Source organism: Ptiloglossa arizonensis, chromosome 2, assembly GCF_051014685.1.
Source record: "Ptiloglossa arizonensis isolate GNS036 chromosome 2, iyPtiAriz1_principal, whole genome shotgun sequence".
NCBI lineage: Eukaryota > Metazoa > Arthropoda > Insecta > Hymenoptera > Colletidae > Ptiloglossa > Ptiloglossa arizonensis.
Window position 1 is genome coordinate 9,129,986 of NC_135049.1, and position 21,463 is coordinate 9,151,448.

The following is a 21,463-nucleotide window of genomic DNA, read 5'->3' on the forward strand; positions in this document are numbered from 1 at the left end:
AATTGTTTCCATTTACTACTTCAAGTTAAAATATAGAATACGTACTTTAAATGCTGTCATAATACATCAAACTGTATAATAAATAAGTTAAAAATAAAAAAGAACATTTTTTCATATGTCTTTTATGTTATCCAAACAAAGTACAATATTTTTCATCCAGTTTTCATTTATAATTATGAATAATGTAAATAAAAATAATCAGTTTTATATGGACAGTAGGTAAGAAATTAAATAAAACTTTTTCTTCAAAAACCATTTGACATGGTGTACTTTAATTATTTCTATAGAAACATCATTATATTATTTACAAACACGAACATGGTACAACTGCAATGTTCATATTACGAATAATAATTATGGCAATTACTCCCAACTTCATAATTGATGAAGCTGACAGGTTTTTCCTAATGTTTACAACCGACCTGCAGCCATATCTAACAAGTCTTAAATTTTTTTAGAAAATTCTAATTGCAAGTTGCTTACATCATACAACGATGCAACCATCTATGAAATTCCTGCTCTTCAAAATACACCAATTTATTTCAACTTATATTAATCGATTATAAGATGAATAAGATGAAAAAATGTAATATTTTGCGTATAAAAGTGTTGCGTACTTAAAGTTCGTGTACATCAGGAAATTTGAAATTAAGTATTGTCTCGTAATAAAATGCCACATATTATAATATATTCGTATACGGAAATGGATGTGTGTAGAATTCTTGTATATTAAGTATTGCAAAGTTATTTTGTGTGTGTGTTTGTTCTAACATTTACATACGAAAACAACGTATAGTGTGACCCAATGTTGAGCAAATATTATACGTTGTGTCTTTCCTACTAATTTATTTATTAATGTCGGTGTACGCGATAAACATCGGTACGAACTTTTCTATGTTCAACATATAAATTTACCTAAATAACGTTCTATACTACAAATTTTACCGCGTGTCTTTGAAGCTCACTATGATCTGTATTCCTAGCTTTTGTAAATAAATTATGTATGTATTCTAAATGCTAAATATTTTACAAAATTTATGAAATTCCTAGTTTATAAATTTGTTTGTCCTTTTCCTAGTCTTTCAATGGTTCACGATTATTTGTGACTGATCATCGATGCAATCCAGTTTTTTTATTTCAACCACGAATCCGCGACCGCTTTTATGATATCTATAGGAAGAGGATTTTGTTTCAGCTATCAGTTGGGTGGTATAGCTTTGGCAGTTTGTCCAAAACCTAAATTAGGTCGGGTGCCAAACCATGACATTTTCCATTGTAAAGTTTGTTGAAGCAACCTCTCTTCTTCGGGCGAAAAATGTAGAAGAGTAGCGACTGCTCTCGTTAAGTGGAGAGCCTTGAACAAAAAATAAATGGTATGTCTGAAAACAATTGAAAGTTTACAATAAATTATTTTAATGAAGGAAAATTACAGCTACTATTATTATTTATAAGCCAACAACTTATTTGTAATATTTAAAAATTTTTAACGGTACATAATATCAAATTTACCTCGTATTCTCTACTAGTTAGGAACTTTATCAAAACATGTTTAAGATATTTAAAGTTGACATCGTCATCTCTTGTGTCGTTATGTCTAGCACTAACAGTCTTTGATGAACTAGGTTTAAGAATCGCTGCAGAAGGTTCTGCATCACTATCTAACGACGATGATGGAACTCTCAACTCTCGTTGGAGGGTTTTTTTCATATCTGTTAACCGTTGTTGCAAGATTTTGATTGTCTAAAAATACAATAATTAGTATCCTGTGTATATTACCTTTCTTGACTTTTACTTTTCTTAAATTTACCTTAGTCTTCTCGTTTAATTGTTCTTCTCGATCCATTAAGCTATATTTAAGAAGTTTCTCATTCCTCTCTATTTTCTCCTTATTTCGTTCTATTTCCTCTAACTCTGACATTCTTTGTTTAGTTTTCTCTAATGTTTCTATTGCTTGTTCCATTTCCTTAGTTTTACTTTGCAAATTGTGCTCTAGGCTTTCTATTCTATTTTGTAATTCTAAATTTTCAATTTCATTTTGTTGGTTTTCTTGTTTCACAATTTCAATGTCTTGGGAAACTTGAGCATTTCTCAGCAATGCAGAGTCCTTTTCACTTCTTTCCTTTTCTAGACATACTCGTAGTGTTGCTGATGTTGCTCGTTCAGATTCCAAATTTTTTCTTAAATATGCTACTTCTAAGTGCAAGGAGGAATTAAATATTCGTTCTCGACGTAGATGCGCCACTTCTGATGTGGCAGCTGAAAGTTTCGTTGTTGTGTCCTCTAAGTCTTGTTTCAGTTGGGTGATCTCTTTCGAAGAAGACTCCTGGTAAGAGAACAAAAAACAAAATAACGTGAGTAATACCTAATGTTAAAAGTAACAAGTATTAAAACTGTAATTTTGCATTGACAGAATTCGCTCAAATGCGATTTCTAATACATATCTTTGGAATTTATGGTACAATCGAAGTTTATTAATGAAAATGTGAAAAATAAAACAAAATATGTATTATGATACTGAAAGATGCATAATGAAGTTAGTTAAAGCACGAGTAAAATTAACATGGAGCAATAATTAAAAATTGCCAAAAGGAAGAGAATATATTTTATATAAATACTTTACAATATTTTGTAGTTGAGTTGACATCAGAATTTGCACCTGATATAAATATAGAAGTTGTCCTTGCATTCCATTACTTATTATTTTATCATTAATTAGATGTTCAAATTAATGTACATTAATGTATAATAATCTATATAATAAATATTCATAAGGTAGTTCATTTAAAGTGTTAACAGATTTATATTTGACGAATTAAATAACTGTTTCTTCAATGAAGATATATTTTCCAACCAAAGAGATAGGATCAATTAAAAATATTTAATAGTCCTACAACTATTATATATGTAATAATTTGTCGAGCTTGAAATGAACTACCAAATAAACTTTTCATACTTATATGAAATAATATTTCAATTTAAATGTTAAATTTATATAAAACAACTATATAAAACTTAGATTAGAAATAGTAGTTGAAAACATTTAAATCAGAATGAGTGATTCTTTATTAAGTTTCTAACGGATGTCGCTTGTGCCATTAATTCCAAAGCCCGAACCAGCAGTGAAAATAACTTTTGGTGCGAACATATTCAGTTGACATGAAAAACTTTTACTCTGAGATTTAGTTTTGCAACAAAGTTTTCAAATTCTTCTATTTAACCATTCTATACTATATAATATACAATACGTTTTCCTTGAATCGTTTCCATCTGGATACGCATTCCTAATATTTACAGCAACGTAAACGTAATTGGACTGTGTTGTTGGTGTAGCAAAATATAATATAGTTTGTTACCCTGTAAGAAAACAATCATGTACACATTCATGTGTATAATAATATATAAAAAGCTGCTTGAAAGGGGGATATAAAAATGGGTTAAAAACAAGCACAAAACGAATGCAATAACTATTTAATTTATTTGTTTCCTTCTTTATTCCACAAATAAAATATACAAAAATGCGTTCGTACATAAAAGTGTTATTATCTTGATACTATTTAATTTTCATGTACAAAGGCGACACGAGCGAAATATAGGATTTTAAAAAGTTGACCAAAATGACCTTGGACGAATTTATCGACACGAGATGCTGACTTTAATAAAATATAATATACATCATAAATATTTACATGCTTATAACGGTAAATAAAAAATTATAAACAATAGAATGTGCTGATAAATATGCATAAAATAAATGTTCTGTGCGTCAAGCGTCAAGCATCTTAGGAAAAAACATGCAAGTAAATAGGCGACATGTAGTTTTTATTTACGAAATAACAACACACGATGCCTTCTACGCGCCCGTTTATACCCGTTCCAATGTTTTCACACTTATTGGATAATATTGTTTATATTAAGTAAATTTGTAAAACCCTTAAACAATTATGAATTAAATGGTTACAATTAACAATTGGAAAAACCTCTGATTTCTAAAAACAAACATATCAATTCACACATAATTGTGAAACAATCAAATATAAAATGGTCACTTCTTAAATACTAACTTTCTCTCTTTCAATATGCTGATAGTAAAAGAAAAGTTGATTAAATTATTAAAAAAACTGACATAATCTTATCTAAGTTCAGAACTTTGTTATTACATACAGGTAATTGTATCAATATTATAATATGGCTCACATAATAAAAAGGCTACATAGAAAAAAATAACACAAGAATTCGAAACTCGGCACTGTGATGATTTGAGAAATCTGCCATTTGGTATACAGGAAATATTCATTTCTTTGCATCTCAAGATCTAATGGGGCATCTTCTTCAAAACAATCTAGTCCATGCATGACTACATATCGCGGTAACTCACAATTTGTCGTTTAAACTCTTCCACCTCATCATCGACGCTGGCCCGGAGCTCTTTCAGTTCCGTGGCCATCTCGTCGATGTCCTCTGCCATGCGCAAAAGCTTGGCGTCTTTCGTCGCCATGACAACATTGTTCACCTCTATTTCAGCTTCTAGCTGCTTGATCCTTTGTCTCAGTTTATCGCTTTCCTCTTCAACTCGTCTCCTTTCTAAACCTTCTTCACCAGCCTGTCTGCTAAGTCTTCCAACTTGTGTTTCCAAGCTAGAGATTTTTCCTGACCAACTAGTTTTTATATCGGACAAATGAAGATGTGCCTCTTCTAATTTTCTTTCTAACAATGCTCTTTCCCTCATAAGATCAGCTATTCTTTCATCAACTGTCACTTGATCATTAGTTCCTAAAGCAACTCTTTGTTCTAACACAAAAACTTTATCCTTTAGGTGACGTACTTCTTCCTCTGTTTGTGCCAGTTGAGAGGAAAGTTGAGTTCTCTCACGCTGGGTAGAGTGACGCAATGTCTCCATTTCATCCTGGAAATGGTGACATTATTACTAAAAAAGTATGTTACTTCTTTTGTTATTACATTTTGCTGTGTGAAGCTTTGTCGCAAACCTTACCGAAGCATTGCTAACACATAAACATGAATAGAATCTCAGAAATAATCCAAACCTTATGAAGCCAAGAATAAGCAAATGATGATGAATTTGATGGTTAATGACAACGATACTGAAAGTGAAGAAAACAATAAAAGTAAATTATGAAGCAGAAATCAAATTTGAGATAGATCAATTTTTTGTTAAAAAAACTGATGATGATTTTTGTTGTTTACTAAGAATGAATAGAAAGAAAGAAATTGATGTTTACGAAAAATCAATTTATATAAAATTATTTGATTCATCATCGGAAATTAATTATTCCACGCTGTTACGAGAGTAACAACATTGGAGTGTGAGTATTGCAGTAGGAACATTGTAAATGAAATTTTATTATATGAGAAAATTTGTTTACTATTAAATCACTTCTGCTAGTTAATACATGCATTTCTCCTATTTTATAAAATGTTGCACCAAGGAGAGAATTACATAAAGAGCAACACTGATGTAAGTATAATCTATAGAAGTTATTTACGTTGCAGAATAGCAGCAAAGCTTTGAAGACGTACCTCTAGCATCAGCAGTAGCAGCAGCGAATTAGCGGAAATTACCGCCTACTCTGATCTCCAATGCTCTCGTTTATCAAAGTTTTCCAATCTTCATGCGTTTGTTGTTTTCACAAAACTTTCAGTAACACTTAGGTTTTGCTCATGTTCCATAACCAATAAAAAGAATTTTGTTCTTTCACAACTTGTTTGTACTCAAAAGATGCCTACCTTTTCTGAATTAAATTTGAGTAAAATGAAAGCAAAAACTTCCAATCAAATATTTGAAAAGCATTTTAAGAGTACAAGTAAGAGTTATGGAACATATGCGCATTTGTTTCATTTTAACGAATGTCCGAAATATTCGAAACTATCAAATGCTTAAAGAGTTTTGACCGTAGGTCGCAAATACATCATAGATTGGTATTGTGTATCAATATAAAAATGTGCGGAAAAAACATGGCCAACCGTGACAAAACAAAAAGCTATATATAAAATAAAAAATATTGAAAGGCTTCAAAATAAAATCAAAGTCTTTAAAAAGAAGCGTGCTTATATCTAAAAAGTATATGATCATTAATTTCACAAAAGACCGTATGACATGTAACTGGTATTACAGAAACGAAAACAATTAATAAAAAAAAAAAAAAAAAAAACAATAAGATAAGTATGAAAAACTTGAATTTTTCATGCATCACTATTTTTTTCCATAAAAGGATTTCCCATATTGTTAAGGAATACAAAGTACAATACACAATGTAATAAAAATGCGTGTTTTAAAATGAATTTATATTCAAGGTAAAATAATATCCAACGTTTGTTTTGAATTCAAATAACATTCAAAATAAAAAATAATTTGGTTTCACTAAAAAAATTGTTAGAGAGAATAAACATATATTAGAAATTTGTCTGAAATAACTATTTCATTTTATCATGCTATAAGTATTGTATTAATAAATTTGCATGTATTTAAATTCTTTAGTAATACACATTCTAATAGATTGTTAAAAATTGTTATTTGTAAATATTTATTAGTTATAAAAATGTATGTTGATAATATGTACTTTAAATAATACTTCCCTTTTGTACATATACATTGCAGAAATAGAATAATGTAGTATGTAACATTTGGAAAATAATTTATTTTTCTTCAAATAATGAACTGCAAAATTTCTCCTCAAACTGGTGACACATTTTATACATACATGAAAATTAAATGTAAGTATAAGACATTGTGTAACATATACAGCTAAAACAGTAGTTATATATGTATAATTCTATGCTTAAAGTGACAAATTTTTTTTTTAAATATCACTGATGTAATAGATGTTGCAGAAAATTTAAAAATGGTTAAAAAATAAAAAGTGTATATAAATCTTTTGGAACAAAAATCATTAAAATATGCTCCATATTTACTTACTCAAATGGTGTCAATCAAGCAACTTATATTACATTAACACAATTACATGAAATAATTATGTTAACATAATCTTATAGTTCATGGTGTATTAGAGGTGATACTCAGAATCAAACAAAGCAACCATTACATAGTGTACTCACCTGTACATTATTCAGTTCATCTTCATATCGCCTAAGACGTGAAACTTCAGATTTTAGACTTTCAATTTCTGCAGTGGTTGATTTTAAGTGTTGCGTTTTTTCGTCTACTTCTTGTTCTTTAACCAGTAACTTAATTTAAAAAGAAAAAACATATAGATAAAACAATAACGGTAACTTCTATAAAATGCATAATAATATATAGAAATTTATTAAATAAAACGTACTAAATGTTTTACTTTTGCCATCTCTTGTGTTTGTAAATCCTCTAATTGTTCTGCATCTTCTTGAAAACTATACAACTTCTTTTTATATTCTGAAATATGGAAACGTTAATAATAACTAAAAAATTTGTTTTTCTAATTACAAACTATAAAAATAGCAAACAAAAGTATTGGCATAGTCTACTTAAACTTTAGACTTAAGAGACATGTTTTACAAAAACAATTAACTAAAAAATATATTTTACAAATTAATAATGGGTGTTATAGAAAAATTGAAGTCTTTATCAATAGTTTTGTTTACTATCGTAAATAAATATTTTGTTAATATAGTGCGTCAAGTAGATGTCTAATTCTCTGAATTCAAACATTTTCTTAAATTTTGATCTTGATATTAAAGTAATATTGAATTTATTCGATAAAATTATACTTTCTAAACAATATGTACCTTCCGCGTCTTTAAGAGCCAATTCGATTGAACGTTTTGTGCGTTCTGTGTTTTGTAATTCCTCTTCTAATTTGTTTTTTTCCTTCTCCTGTTTTTCAATAACTTTCTTCCATTCCTTTTCCCTTTCAGAGAGCCTTACTTTCCACTCTTCTTCTTTCTTTTCCATCCGTTTTAACAATTCTGCCTCTTTTTTGGCTAACCTTTTCCGCCACTCTTCTTCTCTATTTTCAAACCTCTTTATGTCTTTTGCGGACAGTTGCATACCATCACTTAATTTGAGATCAAAGGAACTGTCTCTTTTCAAAGAAATTGGCGGAGAAGGTGATGCTGCATTCTCTTCGCGCGAACCATCTAACGAAATTTGAGATCCACTAATGCTACTCGTGGATCCAGTCTATAAGAAGATTATTATAATTTATTATAACTGAGTTTATATAACAATAGTATCAAATTATATTGACGATTGCAATGCAAATAAAAGTGGATAAAATTTACAAAAAAAAATGTCATTTAGAACAAAATAAACTACAGTTCTTAAAAAAATATATTAAGAATATATGCCTTCTTTAATGAGGCCTGATAAATACGTAATTCGTTGATTGTAAAAAATATAAAACTAATAAAATTAAAGAAGAAATGCAACAAGAAAAAGAACTGTAATAAAACTGATTATTAATAAACATTCTAACAAGTCTTAAAACATTAACATAATCATGGGATAATAGTGCATAATATTAATGAATTGTCTGGAAAACATATGTAGAAATAATAAGCAACATTTAACTTAAATTACTCTCTGCATTTCTTTAGTAATTAATATTTTAAGACGACCATAAGAAATTAATCAGTACCTATAAATAAATTCATCGTGTATTTATGATTGCAATATCGCTTCACATCGATAATGCTTTGGCATACAAAAATGACATGTTTACCTGAGACATATGCCTCGAGTTAATACCGCGCACGTTGCCGGCATTTCTAACAACAGTTGACACGTCACTCCCTATTTCCTCTCGTATTTTATTCTTTAGCGTTGCGAACATGGTGCAATAATCTCCAAGGGGACGAGTAGAAAATGACAACTACCACCTGTCAACGTCGACGTTGTGCTGACTTTGTGCCCGTCTATGAAAGCAATGTTAATAAAAATTAAGGAATAAAATCGTAACATATTAGTAATTCATTCTTCCACGATACACCACCTTACTCGGTTTCATCGAGTCATCGTTGAATTGTGCTGTATACTTGTAGCGATGAAAATTTCACAAAAATCACCTTACGCATCAGAAGTAGACGACTTCCATACTGACCAATACTGGCCACTTACGGCTTAAATAGCCACTGGTTTAGAAGTTCGATGTATATGTAGGTAGTGGCCCCCTGTTCCAGAAAATTAACGCACAATTGTGTTAAGCGCGAAATGCAAAGGATTGGACTATACAGTGTTGTACAAGGATGTTGTAAATGAGGCAATTTATGCGAATATCATTATACGACACTTAAAATTGCTCTCACGTGTTTACTTCAATTAAAAAGGAACGAGAACTATACACTAAATAGACACAATACTTTATATCCTTCAATGTCCAGCGATAATTACATAACATTGTCACTGTTTTTTCTTAAACTGCGCTTTGTTACGACCGATCCCTTTTATTGTATTCATGGTCCAATGAAGCTATCGTTTCGCTAGGGACATTCTATTTTGTAGGATAAAGATAAAAGTTTATCGTTGGTAGAACCTATTGCGACGCAGTTGCAATTAGCGCATGCAACGGAAGTATTAAGAATTAGTGTTTTCAAATTTGACGGTTGAGAGAGTATGCGAGTCCGATGCACATTTTGTTGTTTTTTTGATGTGTTTTTAATGACATATTGTTGCGAGATCGAGTAAAAGATGGAGCATTTGTTGGATGAAACGGCTTCAGTGTCAAATTACTTTGACGAGTAAGTACATTTGTTAAATTATCCATTGCGTGTGACGCTATTTTTGTGTTCCATAGCAGGGGGTCTATTTTCCTCGTAGATCGTTGTTTCTTTAATTCTGTATTCTACTCTAAAAGAAACTTTAATGTAGGATATTTTATACTTATACATGTTTTGAATTCCACATTTGTTATCTCTTAATCATAAATTTATCGACATCGTATTATTGTATACATCTGTCAATTTTAATAATTTATACAATGTAAAGTTTTATAATAAGCCGCAACATTTCTTGTTTGGAAAAACGAATTCTAGTTCTCTACAATCTATCATCAAGTTCTATATTATTATATATTATTTACAAAAAGCTGTTAGAAAGCTTAGTACAAAGTAAATAGTAGGGAATATTTTTATCGACAGTCCAACGAGGCACGCAGATGTAAACAAATTCATTTTAAACTAGATTGAAATAGTTTCTATTACTTTGTGCTTGTAAAATTACCCGTTTATACGAGACATTAGTACTATTTTACCATAATACGTGACATGTAAATAAATTTTTACATGATTTACATAGAATTCTTTAAAATTAGATTTTAAGGTTAAAGAAGTTTTAGAGTTAAATTTAACTGAACATCGTTAATGTGCTATGTGATTTAATTACATTTTTTAAGAAAATTACTTATCAAGTAGTTTGTAACAATGTTTTAAAATTGTAACTTATATTAAAAATTTTTTAATACGAAATAACTTTATGGAAGATAATACCGGTTTTCAATAATCTCTATATACAGCTTTACATCACAAAAATGTTTTATAATAGAATATCAAATTACAAACTTTGCGATAATTAAAAACTATTTTTACAGTATATTTTATAAATTTACTGTTGTAATCGGAACAAATGTGTTCTTTTATGTGAAATGAAATAATATTAGGAAGTCCATTAAATTGACTAATAACAATGATGTGGTGGTTTCATGATATTTTGGATGTTTTCGGAAGCAGTTACCTTTGAAGAATTAATGATTTATGAACTATAAACGAGATAATTTTGATACCAGATAACATTATCGCATCCTTATAAGAATTTTTTTCCTTAAAAGTTTTACTCCAGATAAAAGAAGTTGTTAACTTATTAAATCAAATTACAGAAAGAGACTGATTTTAATGACTAAAGAAAATAAAAAAAGTTTTATTATCATATAAAACAAAAGTTCATTTTAATCCATTCTTTTGATAAGTTAATTATTGAAAAATATCGTTTAATCAAATTAAAATAATAATAATTTTCAATCTTAAAGTATTTTAAACTAGATAGAGAATGTCAGAAATAAAAATACGTAAGTATTATATATTGTAAGTATATTTTTAAGTAATTTGAAAGATTGAACGCTAAATGGAATCCTGGCATTGTATGTAATAATTTTGTTACATATAAAATACACAAAATCAGATATTTGTAATCGTGTACTAATTAAACATTTCACATAATATTATGGTTTTCCACTATCTGTATTTTGTATTACAAGCTCTGGTGTACACATGTATTCAAAAAACCCGAAAACAACATTGCATTAATGTTTTTAAGTTTTCCATATGGCATGCATACTAAACATTGAATTGTTCACTGTTTATTTAAACAGGGACTATCTCACCCGGCAAGGTTGGAGGTCACTGTTCACTCTAGTGGTTCTCAAATCAAATTTGATTTTATTAAAATGTAAACAAACGATTAATTATGAAATTTGAAAATGAAATAAACATGTGTATGTTATCAAATAATGAAATGTATTTACTGATATATTGTACGAAAATTTTTAATGTTTTTATAAACATAATAATGCTGTGTTCACGCTCTTACGTTACTGCGAACATAATAACGTCCGTCTCATATTTGCTGTTTAATCGTTTCAGGTTATACTTTGTACCTGCATTCTATCCTAATTCTCACCCTTTTATTTCTAATGACCGGCTTTAAGTAAGATCCTTATCCCACGTTGGTAATTACAAAGTTTTACATAAATATTTGAGACGATTATTATCGTCGTAATTAATTCTGTGGAAGAAATTCGGTTTTTCGGAATAGTAGGGACACAGAATGCGTTTCATTAGAAAAGTAGACTTATATTACGATCATCGTACACGTATATCGAGGATTAATCGGCGCGTAATCGACAGTCACGTTACACGTCAGAAGTTTCTGAAATCTCTTCGAACGAGGATAGGGAGACGCTTTTCAGCAATTTTATCAGTGAAAGAAAACAAATATTAAGTTAAATAGTCACGTAGACCGAGAAACATGATTTTTCATTTTTTTCTCGATATTTCTTACGATATCTCGTTATAAAAATTAATAAACACGACACGACGCGTGCGTTCTTTTTATTTTGTATTGTCGATGCTTTAGCGTTAAATGTTTATGAAATAAATCAAATGAAATAACGTCTATATGTATAAAACAAGAAGGGAAATAATATCAGAGATCGAGTAAAAAATAAAAATGGTGAATTACCATTCGATGAATTGAAATATTTTTATTTCGAGCCATTAACCATTTAGTACATATTCGACGATTATTTTAACGAGTAATCTGAAAAAATTGATTATTTAACTTCATACTTTCTCGTGTATTGGTTGTATATAATGTAATTATTTCAATTTTTCAAAACAGTAATAAAATATTTTTTCTTCCGTATACCGTGCCAGGCGGTAAGGGGTTAAAAGGCTTTGGCTCCCGTTCAGTAGGGATTACCATCGTAACAGATACAACGTCGTCTAGAACAGTTTCTAATTCTCTTCTGGTAGTCTACTTCAAAGCGAGATTTGCATACGGCCAACATCTCTCGCTCAAGCCCCTAATGAGAGACACTGCGTTTGACCGATGCACGCCGCATTTCGTTTCGTTTCGTTTCGTTTTGTCTGCTAGCAACCCTGCTACTATCTGTTTTTGTCATACGACTCTCCCCCTCCTGTTTACGCGTACTCCGTCTGTTCTTTATCTCAGCTCCTCCGTGTATCTCCGTCCCCCTTTCGTTCGCGCAGGGTCCATTCGTGCGTCTCCGTCACTCTTCGGGCCGCAGTGCACGAATCTTCCCGACCTTCTCTCGGTCTCTCCACGAGCCGCGTCGTCGCTCGCCTTCAGTTGCGTACAATCCGTCGCTGGAACACGAGGAGTTGTGGGTATCGTGATATTTCAGCGAAAGTAAACGTGTTTGCGCGTTGATACATCCTATCGTGGATTACCGATAAGGGGGGAAAGACTCGTGCGTCATCGTGTGACAGACAGGTGAAGATTTTCTTAAAAATCTCGACAAACGTGTCCGACGATTCGTTCGCGATGGAAGATGACAGACCGGCGAGAAAGCGATCGCTGTCCTCCAAGAGTGCTGTGTTCAAGTACAAACTGCTAATTCAGTGACAGGGTGCCGTTCAAAGGGGTGAACGTACGCGACGCTGGATTGTCGTCGTTTCCTCGCGGGACACCTTCGATCTCGCGCGTAAAGTGTACAGATACGTCGAATCGTTCAAGGGACAGCGAGAACAGTAGTGTGTTCGCGGAGAAGAACGCGCGATGGACAAGTGAAGAATCATCTGGCGTGTCGATTTCAGCGAGAGTTATCTTATTGATCGGTCCAGGAGCATATACATAGACTCGGGAAAGGATTTCCTTTTCGAAAGGTTCTAACCGCGTGAACGTAATCAAACGAACGGGGATTGACGGTGCTCGGTTTCGCAATTTTTAAGACTGACGGCTGGATTCGTCAACGTTGATCACACGCGTTGACGATAATGCTCGCTTGAAACTCTAGCATCGTATTGACATACTGTGCCAAATAAACGTGCCAAAGTGTTTCACTGAAAGTACAAGTTCTATTAGTATTATTCTATCGGGATTGTTATTTACCGTTGTTATCGTTGTTATAGTTTAATTTGTAAGTTTGTACAAGCGTTATTCGTACTCGTGAGTCATTCGTACGGACGTTGGTAGTAGTTTTCAGCTCACCGATGAGGAACAATTACCGCAATATGTTTTTCGCCGGTTACGGATATTCCAATCAACAGCAGCAAAACAGCCCACCATCGCCGACCAGGACGAACGTTTGGGGTGCCGTTTACAGCCCGTTTCGAAAGTGAGTATTACTAATCACCGATTAGTCCTGGGCCAGGTCTATCGTTGGAATGCCTACTATTGAAAGAGGATCGATTCCCACTGCTGCTGGTGCAACGAATATTTTTAACAACGGTATTAAGCGCAGCGCGCAACGCTGCACTTTTACGATCGTAACGTAAATGTTGTCTTATGATTCGACGGTGGTGTTGCTGCAAAACGAACCGGGCTGTATTTTGTAATCCACTATACCTCGCTAGGGTAGCGTTTGTCCTATTTTGCCCCGTTTTGCCCCATTTTTCTGGCAGCATGACGTCATTCTTAGGTGGTGCACCCCTGTATTTATATATTGGTAAATATCCGGGGAAGGGGTCGAGCACAAGCAACGGAAATAATATTGTTGAATTCCTCTGGATAGAGTATACATACCATCGCGTATGTACAATTAAAAATTATTTAAGTCCGTAACACTTTGGGTCTGTTCGTAAAAGTAATTACAGGATTGCGTATCGGGTAAATGAAACGGAAATGGTGATTACGCCATACATTGTTTCTTTGAACAAAGAATCGTGTTTGTTCAATCGTATGGATAATATTTGGATATTGAAATAGATGATTTCTTGTTGTTTCTGGGTTTTGATTAGGTGTACCGCGTGGTAGAAAATATTGAAGTTTATATCTTATAGATTACTCGGAAACACGTTCTATTTATATCGTGTGCATCAATTCGTGAATAATCGAATAAAACGCGATAAATAAGTTATCGAGTCCTTTAGATTGTTGTCTTAGGTCACTATTTTGCTAATATACTTGTACAGGAGGTCCAAGTTGTTTTCAGGACGTTTCTGCGTTAAATATTCTTCGTGTGTCTTTCCCTTGAACTTTAAAATTATCTTCGACCATGTACAAAGATGCGATTGTATGGAAAAAGCGAGAAAAAATTTGTTACACCGGAACCGAGTTACTGGATCAAAACGACTAAAGCTACGTAAAAGACGTTTACCTTTTCGTTACCTAAATTTAGATTGTTTGTCGTGAATATTTTGGGGCAAACGTTGCTCTGTTAGTTTTTCGATGCGTGACGGCTGGGTTCGGTTTGACAGCTTCGAATAACAGTTACAAATGTTTCATTGCGAGAACGAGAATCAAAGAAACTGTTAAAATGCAATCCTCTTTATTCCACGCATCGTTTCAGTTCCACGAAACTCGGAATCATCGTACCAAACAGACATATTCGAAGAGCTATAACGTGCTATAATATTCCTGAACCTTTTCCTCTATATCTTTATTCGATATTTTACATAAATTCTTCGTTTCATAATCTACAGAGTCTATTTCCTGGAGACTTTCAACTTCGTAGTTTTTTGAGTCGTGAGTTTGAAATTTTTTCTCGTAAGATTAAAATACTGGACTTGACCTTGTGGAATCCAAACTTGTTGTCGATTCCTTCTTCAAAAATTTGCTATCTTCGTTGTCAAAATTCGACTCCACGGATATAATTAATTCCGTAACGAGTCTAGATAGGAGAGATAAATCTTGTATACGTACAAAACACCTACATAAATCTCATCGACGATAACGAAGATATAACGATCGCTTGGTTACCGAGGTGTAATTGGTAACGAAAATCGATTCAATTGCAAAAAGAACGACAAGACTCGTACCAAACGAAGGAATACCAAGACCTCGTAACCCAGATACAAGTCGACCAAAAAAAAAAAAAAAAAGAATGGAACGGAATATGGATCTCGGCCAAAAGAACAAGAACTCACGATAAAATGATCTCTATTAACCAGTGTCTCATGAATAGAAAAGAACAAACAGTAATGACTTCACTAAGAACCAGCCACTCTGAAATTAACCATGAGTACCTTGTAAAGAAAATGGATCCTCCTTATTGTACCACTCGCAACAATGAAATAACAATTAACCACCTACTATGTTTAAACTCATTGTCAGACAGTCCTAACATCGAAACACTTAAAAACACTTTAAATTTCCCAAAAGACACATTTCTACAATGTACAATATACATATATTTTTTAAATCGATTCGAATCGGATATTCTTATTTCAGGGATCACTTCTTTCGATGAAACTTTGTACGATCAGTCGACGTAAAATTATTCCAACCAGCCGAAACGAGATACGCACGTTGTGTTCTTTGCGAGGAAAATTCCACTCTTTTCCAGCCGGAAATCCGTTGAGAAACAAAGGAAATCTTCTCCGATTTATCGCCGAAAGGTCGTGACACAGCGAGCCGTGTGTGCATAGAACGATGGTGACACGTCAGACTAAATTGCATCGATTTGCATACGCATAGGTTCGTAAAGTGTCGCGTGCATTCGTTAAAAGCTTCAAATGAACCCTTTCGCCCACTGGACACCACCCACACGTGATATAAGAACGCAGCTGGGGGTCCGGGGATCGCTTCATAAACAATGTTTCCATTCGACGGGGCTGAGCTAATTGTTTAACTAGGCAAGTTAATACGTTTAACGATCCGGTAATTGAGGGAACTTTGCACGTCAACGCGAATATGCTCGTTTTGCTGTCGTTCGAGAATGGTACGACATTAAATTTGATTCGTAGCGTTCGAGTGAAAATACAAGACGGTTCGGTGATCATTATCGTATCGATTACTCCCCTGATAATAAGTTAGTGGATTAATAGATTCGTTCGAACGACTTTATCGTTTAATAAAATATTCTGGCTGCGAGAGATTCGCTCTAAGGTATCAAAGGAAGGGACCACGATCACTTGAACTATAGGGGGTGGTTTACGTGGTAGCAGCTGCAACGATCTTGAAACTACTTTCGATAGTTTTTAAAAAATACAACGTCCGATAAAAATATTTGCCTCGATCTGCGACAAAGTACAACAGAAATGTTCCGAAGAAAATTTTACGGGTAAAAAAGTCAAGGTTACTTTGACACTTTACGAATTACGAGGAATTAGGAATAATACCTAATTAATGTCTCGAATGTTTCTCAAGATCGGTTTATAGAAATTCATCTAGTTACCGATTTAATTTCCGTGCATATCCTTAACTTGTAATACCCTTTTACCGTTTAAAATGTAATTAGTGCAATGATAAAATCCTGTCGAGTAAATGCACACTATGGAACTGATTAAAGCTCATACTGCGTGTTCTTGTTTCGGTCCATGCCACCATATCTGCTCTCAGAGTATTGATTACTTACACAACCACCCTCCATTTTGCCAGATGACGGCAACTCTCTACGTCATTCCATAGAATTGTTTCCATTCTTACCGTTTTCACTTGGAATCGTAAAAGTTTACTCGAGAAAAATGTACTCGAGTCGAAACAGAAATCGGAAAGTCAAATTTCGACGAGCACTTTGAGTATTAAGTGGGTCAAACCGAGCGTTGAAAACGTTGTAAGTATTTTCTTTCTTTCCGTGCGATTTTTCGAGTCATTTTTCGGTTTCGCTTTGCGATTAGATCGATACGAATCCAATACGTACCCCAGAGTCATCGTTGCCATTATTGTCCGAAAACGCGCGGGAGTTTGAATTTTCCCACGAGCCTGGTATCCCGAATCACCGTCATGAAAACGTTTCCGACAGAATTAACGCGCATTCTGTGTCTCACGGTGAATTTCACGGTTAGAATCTCCTTTACGTAAACCCACCGTGTCTCTCGTAAAGTCTGCAATAATAATAATATCATCAGCGGTGGTGTCACCCTTTGGTCCCCTCGTCGTCGTTCCGGCCTGAGCGACTTCTGAGGCGACTCCTGATATTCCGAGAAGTCTGGATCCGGATTAGTTAAACGCGGACGTAAGGGTTGCGCTTAATATATCAGAGTCGGATGTTGGGGTGTGCAGCCGAAAAGAGGATGTCCACGGTTACACACGCCGCCGCGCCGCGACGCACCGCGCCTCGACGGTTCTCGGCCGCAAGGTGAACGGATTACGTGCATCTTGCAGTTTGTAAATAGACTGTGCCGAGAAACGAGCGGTCTTTATGTCGTTGACGGAATGAGACCGTAGGTTTAACACTAAAATTATCTCCTGTATCGTCCAGTTGGATTTAATTGGTAGAAAGAGAGGAGAAAATTGCAGCGTCCGTACAGGAAAATCTAATCAAACGTGTAATTATTTTAGCTAGCATTTAGATGTGATCTTATTCGTGTATTTTAACGATTGGTGTTGCGGGTCCAAAGTAGAGGGATCCAAGAGGGGTGGAAAGATTCGTAGAATGATCGAGAGGAGTTCATTTAACCAAATTTCAAACACTTTCGTTGGTTTCTGTCCGACGAGGATTTTTTGATTTCAGCGAAGCTTTCAAGAAACGTACTCATCGGAAATCTCGTTTAATTTTTGTTTCGTGGACACGGGTCAGGTTTTTGGAACGCTGGTACGTTAGGTGTGTCCTGCTATCCCAGACGGCGCGGAGCTTGCGAATAATAAAGCGGAACTCTTAGAACTTGTTAAGATCCGCGACAACTCGGCTGGAGGGACGTTATCCCCGTTAATTACTCATTTCGCGTTTCAACACTGGCTAGCAGGAATAGCGTTTGGATGAAATCTAAATTAAACCTTTCTGGAAATTGTGCATTTCCTTATTGCTTTCGCGTAGTTTGAAGTGGCCCGGCGTTATAAATCACCGACATGTCACACAAATGGTTTTACATCACGTTAAGTCGCACGTTCGTTCGAACGATGAGACCTGTAATCAAAATCTGGGTCGCATTTAATTATAACAAATCGCTTTCGAAGAATCATATTCGGCCGTTAAATGAAAACGAAACGTCGATTAGCGATCGTGACGAGCCGAAGAGGGGTATTCTTGCCTAGAATACGATTGTTTGGGCTTTATTCGGGATTTAGAAAGAAAAAGGGAAAAGAAATATTGCAAACAAAAATGTGGTTCGTCGGTGTGCAAGATTCCGACCGTGTTCTTTCGATCCGAAACGAACAAACGAAATGGCATCTTGTTTTGTACGAATGTGAGAAATGCACATTGGAAACAAAGGTGAAGTATAATACGTATCTTTGTTTCGTATTTAAGCAACCGGATCGTTCGAGTAAAGACGTAACACGATCGTATTTACGTGCCTCGAGCGAACTTTAGGTAGGCATTTTGTACAAGTTGTACACGTGTGCAGAATCTGTTAGCGGGACAAGATTAATAAACAACATCGACGTAGTCAAAGAACGAAATGGTCGCTAACGAAACAAGAAGCTCTCAACGCGTTGTAAAAATTGCTGGAACTTATTTCCAATGGCATTCTTCGGATTGTCGACGATCGGGCTGATTAATCCCTTATGTATGTGTAAACCTCGTCCTTACCGAACCGATGTTTTGGTCTTAGCCGATCGTCGCTCTCGGAATAGAATGCAACCTTCATCTTGATCCTTTTTAAAAGTTTTATCTAATTCGGTCTAGTTCGGTACAGTCTAGTCCCTGTGGAATCAGGAGCCACCACGTGCCTCTGCTCCATTTTCAGCCTTATTCCGAAAATAAAACAGTCTTTGAGCTTCGCTCGCATCCTTTCGTTATCGTCCCGTCGAAATATAAAAAAAGATTCGTCTCCCTCGGTTCCTTTTCTTCCTCTTCTTTCAGACATTGTTTAGCGATGAACGCACGCATCGCGTTTCATTTTCGGGTAAAACGTTTCGGTGGTGCCATGTGTGCAAAATATTTGCCATTTTTTACGATGAAAATTTACCAATATTGTACGTCGCAGCTTACTCGCATATCGTTGAGCTTTGTTCCTTTTTTCTGTTACAGTACCACCATGCCGTTGCAGGACATCACAATGAATCAGACTCTGGCATTGCCGAATGGTAAGCGAGGAATCTATTCTTTTATATATTGGGTCGTTCGGAAAATCATTTTGTTTTTCTTTTTTTGGTGAAAATGAAACACGATTCTTTTAGAGCGTACAAACGTTTTATTAAATTATACATTCTCCATTTTGGAAAACGAGACGACTTTCCGTACGACCCAATATTATTGTACATTTTGGTCCAAAGATGGGCAATATTTGTTTTCTGGATAAAAGTCTCGAGCAAGGAATACAAAGTAAAGATCGTTTTATCCGCTATTCGTTGGATGAAAACTAGTATTTAAATTATAGAATGAAAACATAACGGATGTCGAGTATTTAATTAACGACACGGTACGGTAGCTAAAACCTTCGAACAAAGATCGTACCGTACAGAGTGACAGTTTCACCTTCGTAAATGATCCGTTAAAATATACATTGCGATTCAAAGATTAGGTTACTGTTTTGATATCGCTGATGCAACAGCTATCGTCAGGATGGACCGGATACAATTTTACGGTCTATGATCGGGGCGGATCGTTGCGTAAGAATCGACTACAGAGACGTATTTATTACTTGTAGCCCTTCCTCGGTTGAACGTGTCACGTACAGATGTGCCTGTAGATTAGCTGATTGCTTAAATGACAGGTCACCGATATTGGGGCTGACAATGGAGCGATCAGTTACCTTCCTCTTTCCCTAGCGAAACTACCTTCATTGGTCATTTCCCTTAAGTAATTGCCCCTCTATCGACATCTCTAACAGTCGATGGGTGGCTCGTTAGTTGATAACTACACGTGAGACGAATCATTGCGAGTACTAAATTCTTTCGACACAATACTATCGTTTGTTACGAGTGGGTTAATTATTTAAAATTCGAGCATTGGAACGAAACTTTGGTCGTCGTTTTCGTTAAAGTTCGGAGTCAAATTCGAATAGTAAATTTTGTCCGATATTCGCGTATAGATATTGTCGGTTTTGTAAACGCAGTCATCGATAAACTGTATCTTTTATATGAAAGATAGTAGACTATCTTTATATAAAATATCTTTATACAAAAGATAGTAGACTACTTCCACGCGACGAACGAAGGTTCAAGTTCCAAATAAGAGTGAACGAGATCTCAGCGGTGTACGCGACGATCGATCTACGTGTCTACGCAGCCTGTACCTCGAGATGTACTTATACGACCCCCAGTGCGCGAAGTGTTACGATAGCAATGATAACGGTCCTCTGTAACAAAAAGTCCGTCGAGAATTCGTGTACGCGGTGGCGTCTCGGTAATTGCATCTATCGCGATGAAAACAGGGGCAACGAACCTCGTTCCTCGCGGTTACAGCTATTTCGCGTCTACGCCGACGCAGACGTAATCTAGCGTCTGCAACAGGGATGGTCGCGTCCGTGGTTTCAGACGTTGGTTATCGTTGGGTACGCGTAGTAGGACGTCGCTTCGTTCGACGTTTAATCGATCGAAAGTTAAATCGATCTCGTGTATCCGGTAAACGTGTCAACTTGCGCGATCTCGAATCGGTGAGATTTTCAGCGGCCATTCGAGCGTGAAAGCCATCCAGTGCAAAGGTTGTAACGCGGGGAACCAGTGGCCAATGGCCAAGACTCGGCTAGACCAACGTGGCCACCGCTGTTTTATAGTTACGCATAAATTTGGCCCACGGTAAACGAATCCGTGCCAGAACCGGCCGACATTTCGCTCCGGTTTCATCTACGTTTCCGCGATCGGAGGATCTATAGATACAATCGCACGTGTCCGCGCCCGCTCCCGCCACGCTCGCTCGTTTCGTCCACAGTTAATTTCCCTACGCGCGAAACAGCTGCGCGCAGCTCGCTTTTAATTCCGCGCCGCATTCTACGCGCCTTGGGCAACACTACCACG

The 21,463-nt window shown here is 34.9% G+C and overlaps 3 protein-coding genes across 10 annotated transcripts in view; 1 reads left to right on the plus strand and 2 right to left on the minus strand.

The window, feature by feature from the left end:
- Positions 1-238: 238 nt before the first annotated feature.
- LOC143143532 (uncharacterized) lies at positions 239-9,370 on the minus strand. Of its 5 annotated transcripts, none has more exons than XM_076304877.1 (10): positions 9,292-9,370; positions 8,943-9,120; positions 8,673-8,865; positions 7,738-8,131; positions 7,296-7,384; positions 7,072-7,200; positions 4,376-4,903; positions 1,808-2,323; positions 1,510-1,740; positions 239-1,354 (listed from the first exon to the last, which is right to left on the minus strand). In XM_076304877.1, exons 3-10 carry the CDS (start codon positions 8,781-8,783, stop codon positions 1,199-1,201), a joined length of 2,154 nt encoding a protein of 717 aa, XP_076160992.1. In that variant the 5' UTR covers positions 8,784-8,865; positions 8,943-9,120; positions 9,292-9,370; the 3' UTR covers positions 239-1,198. The 5 variants fall into 5 exon arrangements, with proteins under 5 accessions (XP_076160992.1, XP_076160994.1, XP_076160993.1 ...); XM_076304879.1 differs by having other exon boundaries at positions 9,341-9,359; XM_076304878.1 differs by lacking the exon at positions 9,292-9,370 and adding an exon at positions 9,256-9,274.
- Positions 9,371-9,622: 252 nt separating this feature from the next.
- Cnn (phosphodiesterase 4D interacting protein centrosomin) overlaps positions 9,623-21,463 on the plus strand; it is a 37,811-nt gene continuing 25,970 nt past the window's right edge. For 2 of the 3 annotated variants that reach the window (XM_076304870.1, XM_076304872.1), the window contains exons 1-2: positions 13,536-13,799; positions 19,536-19,591. In XM_076304870.1, the coding sequence (XP_076160985.1) occupies positions 13,675-13,799; positions 19,536-19,591 (181 nt within the window). In that variant the 5' untranslated portion in view covers positions 13,536-13,674. Of the gene's footprint in view, positions 9,688-13,535; positions 13,800-19,535; positions 19,592-21,463 lie in introns of those variants that run through there. The other variant, XM_076304873.1, reaches the window with a different exon arrangement.
- Positions 12,209-21,463, minus strand: part of Lim3 (Lim3 homeobox protein) — a 105,323-nt gene continuing 96,068 nt past the window's right edge. Inside the window, exons 8-9 of one of the 2 annotated variants that reach the window (XM_076304884.1) lie at positions 17,265-17,448; positions 12,209-12,828 (exon numbers count right to left, since the gene is read on the minus strand). The gene's annotated coding sequence lies outside the window, so the exon portion shown is untranslated. The remainder of the gene's footprint in view (positions 12,829-17,264; positions 17,449-21,463) is intronic. The other variant, XM_076304883.1, reaches the window with a different exon arrangement.

Bases quoted from the DNA above. Each gene is read 5' to 3' on its own strand.
- LOC143143532 (XM_076304877.1), bottom strand. From the start codon at position 8,783: ATGTTCGCAACGCTAAAGAATAAAATACGAGAGGAAATAGGGAGTGAC. The intron at 7,201-7,295 runs GTACGTTTTATT...TTTTAAATTAAG, and splicing joins TGGCAAAAGTAAAACATTTA to TTACTGGTTAAAGAACAAGA. The intron at 2,324-4,375 runs GTGAGTTACCGC...TTCTCTTACCAG, and splicing joins AAGAGTTTAAACGACAAATT to GAGTCTTCTTCGAAAGAGAT.